Source organism: Antrostomus carolinensis, unplaced genomic scaffold (assembly GCF_000700745.2).
Source record: "Antrostomus carolinensis isolate BGI_N321 unplaced genomic scaffold, ASM70074v2 scaffold48389, whole genome shotgun sequence".
Taxonomy (NCBI): Eukaryota; Metazoa; Chordata; class Aves; order Caprimulgiformes; family Caprimulgidae; genus Antrostomus; species Antrostomus carolinensis.
In genome coordinates, this window is record NW_010341499.1 from 251 (window position 1) to 10,484 (window position 10,234).

At 35.2% G+C, this 10,234-nt stretch overlaps 1 protein-coding gene across 1 annotated transcript in view; it reads left to right on the top strand.

Annotated features, from left to right (window-relative positions):
* LOC104531570 (mesoderm induction early response protein 3) overlaps positions 1 to 8,167 on the top strand; it is a gene marked incomplete at its 3' end in the record, with an annotated part of 8,348 nt that extends 181 nt beyond the window's left edge. Inside the window, exons 2-6 of the mRNA XM_010176485.1 lie at positions 2,020 to 2,165; positions 3,938 to 4,072; positions 5,455 to 5,575; positions 7,810 to 7,895; positions 8,095 to 8,167. Of these exons, the coding sequence (XP_010174787.1) occupies positions 2,067 to 2,165; positions 3,938 to 4,072; positions 5,455 to 5,575; positions 7,810 to 7,895; positions 8,095 to 8,167 (514 nt within the window). The remainder of the gene's footprint in view (positions 1 to 2,019; positions 2,166 to 3,937; positions 4,073 to 5,454; positions 5,576 to 7,809; positions 7,896 to 8,094) is intronic.
* Positions 8,168 to 10,234: the final 2,067 nt, after the last annotated feature.

A 10,234-nucleotide genomic window follows, 5' to 3' on the forward strand; every position in this document is an offset into this window, starting at 1 on the left:
AACTCCAGTTGCAGTTAGTAATTGTCTGCTCGGAACACAAAATGAAAACAAAGTTCTGTAGCACTTTTAAGTCAACATCTCAGTAAAGCCATGTAGCCTGGAGAGAGACTGCATCTCTTGTTGCTGATAACTACAGGCTTGTGTAAATTTTTGACTTTTTTTTGTAATATCAGAAAATGTGTAGAATCAGAATGATAAGTAATTTTCAAGGCTTTAAGTGCTCTTAAGGTGCTTTGGAATACTTTACACAAGCAAGCACAGTTAACGTTAGCGGGGCTACTCTCGAAGTATTTGGGGAATGTATTTGTTTCTGTGTAACTGCTTTCTGCGTTGGCTGATTGTCATCTTTTTTAAGCTGCCCTTATGAAGTGTATTTAGCTTGCATTTTTTAATATGGTTTTAAATATTTTAAATGGGATATTGAGCATTCAGAGCTCCTAAAGCAGTGGAACTTTTTTATCTAGGGTCTGTGAGTGAAATAGAACTTCCACTTGAGTTACTCCAACATAAAATGAGTTAGAACAGTGATTAAAAGCAATAATGTGGAGCACACATATATATATAAATACATATTAGATTAAGGCAGTTGACACTTTAAATGTGGATCAGGATGTGATGGCCAACACCATTAAACACATTATATCATTATTGTAATTGGATTAGTGTTATCAGCTATACTGAAAGTTCTGTGAGACCGTAGTATGAATAGCATGTGAATAAAAAGCATTTTTGGCCTGAACGTTTCTCTGCAGAACGATATGACAAACTTTCACAGTATTGTCTTAAGTGAGCTAAGCAAACGAAGTTTACTTTAATTACCTGCATATAGGGAATGAACACTTAGCATAATTGCTGAAAAATTAAGTAGATGCTTTCAGAGTCAGAAATGTTAGCATATACAACTGTCTCTTTCAAGGCTGGAAGCAGTGCAAAGAGGGATACTGCTTTTTTTTTTTTAAAGAGGATTGAAAACTTTTAGGTATTTCCTTCAAAACTTCTAAAGAGGTTTTTACATGGAAATAATTCTTAGTAAACCTTTTCTTTGCTACTTGTAAGCCAAGGACTGCAACGGAGCACTAGTATTTAAGAACTAGAAGAGGAAACCAGAAGTGAAAGAGAAATATCCTAATCTTTTTCTTTTCTGCATCCTGCGAGCTCTAAGAAAGAACATTAAAGAACAAATCAACCCTGTAGTTCAGTGATTTTCATTGTAGAGCCCCGCAGATGCAAGAATAGTTGCGTCTTTAAAACTTGTTGAATCTAATGATGACCTTTCTACCAGTTGACAAAATCCACTTAAAATAATACCAGTACTTTTTTGACGACTTATGAGTATCCTCTGGAGTAATTAAAAAGTGTCTATTGGACCACAGTGCTGTCACAATGGCTTGTTAATTAATATGATCCATTAAAAGCTTTTTGTTATTTCTGGTATATTTTCCTCAGTACTTCTTGAAACTCTGCTATATTGAGTCTTCCTTTCTAGCCCAAGTGCTAAGAATTAAATTAGTTTTAATAAAAGATCCATCTGTGAGGCTAAACTAATTTGAAGCGAGTCTCGCTGTTTATATTGATGTTAGTAGGAAGCTGATTCGTAACGTAACGTTAGTTGTTTAGCAGTCACACACATAGAATCAGAGCCTATAAATCATAGTCTTGCAGCATCTGAAATCTTGTGTTGTGTGCTTTGTACCTTGACAATGATTTCAAGGATGTTTTGAACAATCTTTTATTCAGTAAAATATTAATTTGGGATTGTACTTTCTGAAACGTTTCAGTAGTTCAGGTACGTCTCCCAAGTACTGCAAGAGAGAAAATGCACCTATTGCTTACAAATATGAAGAAGGAAGGCCAGCTAAAACAGCTGAATTTGTCAAGTGGTTAGCAATTTGTTCCAGTTATTCCACTGACAGTTCTGGCGCTGTATGTGAAATAATTCATGCAACCGTATTTTTTTCTGTGATGTGGTTTCATGTGCTAGTATAGAAAAAAAAGACTCAAATCAGGTTTTTTTGATAGTTGGCTCTTTATCGTCTGAGGATCATGACTTTGACCCATCTGCTGAAATGCTGGTACATGATTATGATGATGAGCGAACTCTTGAAGAAGAGGAAATGATGGAAGAAAGCAAAAATTTCAGCTCTGAAATTGAAGATTTAGAAAAGGTAGGAGTAACTTTCTCTGGTAAAACTTATCTAGTGAAAAGTTCACTAGAACTTTCACTAGAACTCAACCTGTTCTTCAGTTTGTGTTGTATTCTGCAGTTTTCTGCAATATGCCTTTGCAACTTCTTTAAAAAAAGAAAAAAAAATCAAGTTTGGTTAGGGTATAGCAGTGCATCCTCACAAAAAGGCTGAACTTAGCTTCTCAGAGCTGTTAGTGTTAAGTTCATATTCTTTTTCGTTTAGCAGCCCTTTCACTTTGGTAGAGAAATCACTGAAGCAGGTTTTAGCGTCATCTAATACCGCTTATCACTTCTAAGTTTTATAAGTTGGATATAAGTTGAAACTGTATATTTTGCATACTGTTAAGTGACAGCTGGCTGTATTTCGTTCTGTTGGTCAGATTTTGCTTTTCCAATATGCAAACAAACAGTCCCATTTCAGGCATGGTGGAACACATTCATTTGCTACGTGAATAGTAGTTCTGTCTTAGTTTCACCAGTTTGGCATTCGGTAGGTGTACAAAGTGACCAGTGTGCTCCTTGGCTTTTCCTATTCCATTTTGCACTATTTAATTACATGTTTTTCGTATTTGCACCTCTTGTTCATCTGTGGCAGTGCATCACCCGTTTTAAATGCTTACTGAATGCTGAACGCCCACAAATTGATGCTGCCTGCATTAGTGTTTGGTGACCCACTTACACCACCACTCAGCATAACTGCAGATTTTGGTCAACAGAGTTCCAGGAAAGTGTCATTTTTAGCATCAGATATGAGGCTGTATTGCAGAGTCTGGTGGTTAAAATTGAGTTGTTACTCCACAAAATCATCTCACTGCTTCTATAATAGAAGGAGGAAGAACTGAGAGCCACTCATCTTAAACACTTTTATTACTTTATGTCCCAATACTGCAAAGACGTGGACATGAGTTGGCATTTACCCATTGTGAAAAGTCTTTGCGGGACTAAGACCTTAGCTGACTAAAGAAAACAAGTAATTTAATCAGTGTATGAGTTCAATAAGAAATTTTTAAAGGTAATATAACTGCTAAAGGTATAAATACTGGAAAATATTTTTAGTATTTTCTCAGCTTGAATCAGGTAACTAAAAAAATATCCACTGTTTTATTAATTGCATTAGGATGCAAGTGTAGTGATATTTACTAAAATCACTTGATCAAAAGCCATTGGAAAAAACAAGTTATGATTCAAGACTTTCTCTTGATTTTTGCCTTCTGTATCATTAGCTGTCTCCCCTGTTACCTTGTCAGTGGTCATTATAAAATATATTGTGCAGGAGATGGAGTGCTTAAAAGTTGCTCTATTGGTTTACTTTTGTGGGTTTTTGCACACTTGCAGCAGTACCTATGTAGGACTAAAGTCTTTTAAGTTTTTCTGCATTTCTCTCTTGTAGTGGGGGTTGTAAATGTTTCTAGGATATCTTCTGTCTTTAAGAAATATAGGCAAATGGTGCTCTACAGTATGAATCGGATAAGGAGCAAAGTTTTAATAATTACTTCTTAGTTTCATCCAGTAAACAGTTTTCTTCAGTAGTTTGATGGGACTTCACTATATGCCAAGGGACATGGTTATGAATTATTTCAGTCCTGTGCCTGAAAATACTTTGAAATCTTTAATCAAGATTCCTGCTTTCAATTAGCTTTTTCTTTGTTTGTTTTCACTTTGTTTTTCAAAATATGTCTTAGCCTTTTAGGCCTGAACTTGTTACAAGTATTTGGCAATATATTGAAATGTTTCTAAATCCTCTTGTATTAGGAAGGAAGTATGCCATTGGAAGATTTACTGGCATTCTATGGCTACGAACCCACAATTCCAGTTATGGCAGGTTCCAGTGCAGATAGCTCTCCAAGTGAACTTGCTGATGAACTTCCAGATATGACTCTAGATAAAGTAAGTCAGAACCATTTTCCCCTATATTATGGTTTCATAGCAGGAATCCAGGTGATCCTTAAACTATATTTCACTATCTCTTGATGTTATAAAATATGAATCTTTGTCAATTGCAACATATGCTATTACTCTGAATTCATTCTTTTTCAAGGATTTTGAAACTCTGATTCTAATTCACATGTACAAATGCATAGCAACTTTAGTGGCACTATAGTACTACCAATGAGCAATGAGTAAGTTAACAGTTTTTATAAAACACATCCAAACAGCTTTGAATAAGTGGGCAGTTTTTTTTGTTATGTGGGCAGTGTCCAGGAATAGTAATTCTGGATGCATGTAAAGTATCAAAAAGTTTGTGAATGACTTGGAAATGCACTGCTGAATACTTTGGAATGTTGCTTTCAAATGCATATAATTTGGAAAGGTCTCAGCTTTGGGCTGTGAGAGAGGGATTTGTCTATGTGCAGTGACTGTATGTCATATATTGCTGATGTAAAAACCTGAAACTTTAGTTTTTGTGGTTTGCAAGCTAGCTTGGAATTCTGAGATTTTGATCTGATTTTTGGCTATAGTTTGGATTCTAAAGTATGTAGGTAGTAAGTATAAGTTGGTTATTTTGTTGGGTTTTTTTACTTTCTGTAAGTATGATGTCATGGTAAACTCCACAGAAAGTAGGTTATAATGATGGCTCTGCACATCTGATTCTCATTAGGATTCACGATTGTGTTGAGGCTACAAAAATGTAGTCAGCTTGTTGTCTAATACAGTTCTTTCCCTTCCTAACCTCTACACAGAGGGGTTCAAATGTGTCTGCTAGTGGGGGAAGTGTGCTTTTTCTATCTTAGTATCTTTTTATTTAACCTACAGAAACATCTTTTTTTGTGTGTTTTGGGAAGGTAACGGGTTGTCTTTTGTGTGTAACAGGCCTCTTGGCAAAACTGTACAAAAGTGCTAGTCTGTTTTACTTTTTATCACAGAATTTAAGGGGTAACAGCCTTTTAAAGCTTTGTTAGATCTGTGATGCAAAGAATGACAGAATTCTAAAGATTTGAGGCAGTTGCCACTGGTATTTTTCATTGGAAGCAGCTGGAGGAACATCTGAGATTGGTGCTTGCAGAAGCTACTTCTTGTGTGTTTATTTCAATAGAAGACAAAGGGGAAATGAACTCCTGGGTTCAACTCTTCAATGAATGGTTATATTTGTTCTTAGATTTAGGAGGAGCAAACTAGCTTTTTAATTAAGGGAGTGTGTTGTGCTAAATTTACTTACAGTAAAATAATTCTTTTTAATTAATGAGACTTAACATTTTCTGAATCTAAATGCTCACCAGTCTGTACTTAAGTCAGTCTGAGGTTTTATTTTTTTTATTTTGATGATACAGGAGGAAATCGCTAAAGACCTCTTGTCGGGTGATGATGAAGAAACACAGTCCTCTGCTGATGACTTGACACCATCAGTTACTTCACATGAGGCCACTGACTTCTTCCCTCGGCCATTAAGATGTAATTTTATATAGTACTCAAAAAGTCTTAGCATTATATATAGCTTCCTAGCTTAAAATATCAAAATTGCAAAGTAGTGCTGACTTTACTGAGAATTGAGAAGCAGTGCTTTGCAGGATGTTGTACATGGATGTTGTCTTTGATTGGTATTACTGATTACCTAAAAGACTTATCTTTGGTACTGTGCTCAAAGCACAAGTAAAATTAATTTCTCTACAAATACAATAACTTCATAATTAATAGTTAATGTGTCATTGAGGAACACCTTTCATGATTTTCAATACATTAGTGAATTACCTGAATATGTAACCCATTGTTTTAAATTACTATTTCTCTAGTAAAATTTTTGCTGCTGCTTTTGAGCCAGTGACTCTCCCATGGAGCCTGTGGACGTGAACTGGGACTCAGTTTCTCTGCAATTATGTCCCTTCAGACATTCAACACTTTTCCATAGGACTTCATGGGGTGAAACAAAGTGGTTTTTTATGGGATGGGGCTTATAAACCCATGGCCACCAAAATTTCACTACCCATGGAGTTATTATGGGAAGGATCTAAATACCAGTTATCCAACCTGGATAAGGTATTCCTCATTGCTTGTTGTAGCTTGTTTGTTCATTGGTGTACTAGAGTTAGAGCAATATGGAAGATTTTTATCACAGTTTTGATTTGGCAGGTATCTTAAGCTGTTCCTGGGGGTTTCTGTAGAGAAGGGGGATGATAAAGGGGGTGCCTCAGTCATCAGCATTTGTACTCATTTGCATGCTGCTGATGTAAGACATTTGTATTGAAAGAGAGATACAAAAACCTTAAAAATTATAACACCCTTTTTTCAGTTAAGCAAACCCCAGACTTGCTGGCACTTAAACCTTGCTTGTGAACTGTTAATGAATATGACACTGAAAGTGCGACAGCTTTATAGAAAAAATAATTAGCCTTTCATCTTACTGAGGATTAAGAAACAGTCATCTTTGTTTTCAGCTATCATGGGTTTTTTATCAGAATGTTACTTTGTCTATTATTACGTATTACTTTCTCTCCATTATTACTTATTTCTGTATTATTTTGTTTGGACATTTTAAAATCAAATACCCACCATTTCAGGGAGTCAGTTCTCTGTGCTGTTGGCAGTTTCATCTTTTTTCTCATCTCTGTCCATTTCTGAGATACTAAGATAACATTAAGTTTTAAGATAAACATATTAATACATAATACAGGCTATTTTATTAAATTTGCATTAATTGGGAAAAAAAATGTGCCTGGATAATAATAGGAATTCTATTTCATGCATTCATGTTAGCTTCTTGCTTGCTACTTCTGACAGCAAAAAGGTAGACTTGTGATTGTAGTAATGAATACAGAAGAAGAGCATCAGTCCCCACACAGTGTTGGATATTGTTTCTGATATTGATGATTCTGTTTAGTTGGGTTCAAGCCTATTTATGAACATGTTGTTTCTGAAGTTTGAGAATACAAAATAGCTTTAATCATATCAGAACTGTAGATTCCATTCTGGCGGGGATTATACAGCTATAGAAATAGAGTTACTTCAGAACTCAGTACCACAGTTTTCCAGATTCTGAAATATGAGTTCTTCGATGGAGTACTGTATTTCAATTGCTTGGAGTACTCTGCTGTATTTCTTCCTAAGGGGGAAAAAAATTATTAAAGAGGAATAAGCAGTCTTTTGCTGTCTTTTGCTTATTCCATTTTGTACTATGTCTCTCCTGTATCTTCACTCTATGCTGAGGCAGTCTTCTTTAAAGGAATGTTTTGAATGCCCATTAAAACTTCTCGTGAAAGGTTTTAGTAGATAATAAAGACATACCTTCCAGTTTACTTTCTTTGTGATTAACCTGAGGCTAAGTGATAGCCCTGGAAGTTTTCTGTTTTTCTCATAGCTCTTCTGCAAGGTATAAGCCTTTGTTGAGAAAATTTATGAAGAAAAAGAATTCCATTTCTTTTTGATTGTTGGAAATACAGTAGATTGTCTCAGTTGCAGTGATGATAAATGTTTCAATTCTACAGCATACAAATGTGCCTTCTGACTTCATGCTAGTTTGATAGAAATGTAGATTAACAGGCTTCTGATAGAAGTGTAGATCAACAGACTCATGATTAATGTCTCCCAGAATAAAAGCAGGTGCTCCTTTCAAAAGTAAGGAATATCTTGTAGTTCTGTACTTGAACTGAAAATTCTTCCTAACTAAAAGACAAACTTTTTTGTGTCTGAAGCAAACACTACGTGTGATGGAGATAAGGAATCAGATGGTGAAGATGTAGAGGCAGACAATGGTAATTCATCTGAAGATTTGAGAAAGGTAGTAATTATATCTTTTTTAAAAAGTTAAAAAAACTTTACTGTTAAGAAAAATGCATTAAGATTTATAGTATGTATCTAAAACAGTACCTTAATTCTTAAATTCTCTGCCACATCCCAGATTAATGGCATTTTTAATGCTTCCATACACAAAATACTAAGATAATACCTTTCTCTCTTCATTTTTATTACACCTTCAGGAAATAATGGTTGGTTCACAGTACCAGGCTGAAATTCCACCTTACCTTGGCAGATACAGTGATGATGGAAAGCGTAAGTTCTTCTGACTGTTTTACTTTTTATGTTTATATATAGCAGTTGATGGAAAAATGTTATTTAACTTTATAAGGTAAATTCAATGGCTAGTTAAAGTCTCAGAGACCTTAAAAAAAAGGCACTAGAAAATCAAAGTAACACAACCATGTAATTGTATTTCAGAAATATGCTTCTTCAACTTTGAGAGGATGTTCTCAAGAAAACATCAGAGGGTGGATTACAATGTTAATTCTGAAGTATCTAGTAATATTAGGTGGCAACAAACTGTGGGTTGAAAAGGAAATATTTAATCAGAGTATTATAACTGGGCTGTAAGTGTATAACTTAGTTTACATTGAAGATCTTCAATATTTTTCTTTCCTGTTTTTTGGTAAGCACAACACTGTGGGTTACAAAATGGATATGGAAAACAAAGCCATAAACTTTTTTATATTTCCATAGCATGAGTAGAAGATTTAGGTCCTGATACAGTGTCTTTTAAAAAATGCAGTGTTTTAAGTATGATGTTATTCCAATGTAAATCTAGGTTAAAAATTGCAGTTGTGCTAGAGTAAAAAAATAACTTATTTAATAGAGTTTTATTTTGTATCTTGAGAAACCTTTACTATGAGAAAAGTATAGTACATACAGATGTGGAGTTCAAAAAGCAAATAAAGAAAGAAATTTGCTCATGGGACAGCTGTGAAATTAAGGACCAGTTTGAGAGAGATGTTAATAAATGAAGGGCATTCTGGATTTTCTCTGAAAATTTTCAATATTCTGTAAGTTACTTGTGTTCAAACTGTAACATTTCATGGGAACATTGTTCTAATGAAGTATATCAAGTTTTTTCACTATTACCAACTGCTTTTTTGAAGAATCCTTTGCAGCATAGAAGAAGAATGTTTGGTATGGATGGAGCTGGAAGCATTAGCAAGTGAACATCTCTTGTGTTGCTTAAAAGACCTGGGAAAGTCTCTTATTTTCTAAGATTCAAGCATGATGCTTATGGGTTGTAAGAAATGAAGGAGTAAGAACTGGATTTATCTGGATAGTCCTTTTACTATTTACACATCTTTCCTCAGCCAAGAACTAGAGAAGTGCCAGTAACCAGAGGATGACCAGGAAGGGGTTAATCTGACAACTTTGTCTGGAATGAGGAGAGAACCAGTGAGAGTCTTGTCTGCTGGGCATGGCCAAGAGTAAAGAGGTAGCTCTCAATTCAGAGAGCCCGAGGAGCTCCTCTTGAGACTGTCAGTCATGAACTCCAGCAGGAGGTGCTGGGTTGTCTTGGCTGATAAAAGGAGGTTGAAGCTGTGTGTCAGCAGTGCTCAAAGAGATCTTACCTGGCTGTATGGGGGGAGGTTTCTGTGAAGGCCTCTTCTGTACTCCCTGAAGAGCTTGCAATGGCAAACAGGGGCTTACATTTCTGCTATATAGTCCCAGCTACCAGAATTGTGCTAGAAGTCAGTTCTGCTCTTCTATAAACCTTCCACTTGTAACATACTATTTGAAAGCTTTCCATATTCTTAAGTCATAACAGAACTTTCAGAGGAGTTACGATTTTATTCCTCACCTTAGCTTAATGTTGTTTCCTGCAGTTTTATGAGAGATTTGAGAATCTTCATCTCTTCTTCTGTAACAGTCATTATGCTTGTGTGTTTGAATTTAATAACTCTCTAATTTTATGTCACCAAGAGAGTGTGTGAAGCATTAGGTGAAATGTTAATCACATCTATTGATCAGAGTAAAGGATTTATAGTTTAATCTAGAATTGAAATGTGCACAGACTGACAAAGGTTCAGGCCACCTCTTGAGTATTTCCAATATATTGTCTTTCAAAGTAAGCTACTTAAGAGGTGCATACATGATTTCAGTGTACTATGAAGGAGGACTATACATCCTTGTTGCTTGTAAACTATCCAATGTACAGGTTCGCAACAGGATTCAGTTGTTAGTGAGTAGAAGAACAAATTACCGCATTGAGACCTAGATTTCCATTCTGTTAAGTAATTTTTGGCAAATTTTAGTTGAAAATGACCAATTAGCTACCTCCTTTATGTATATTTTTATTTATGTATATAT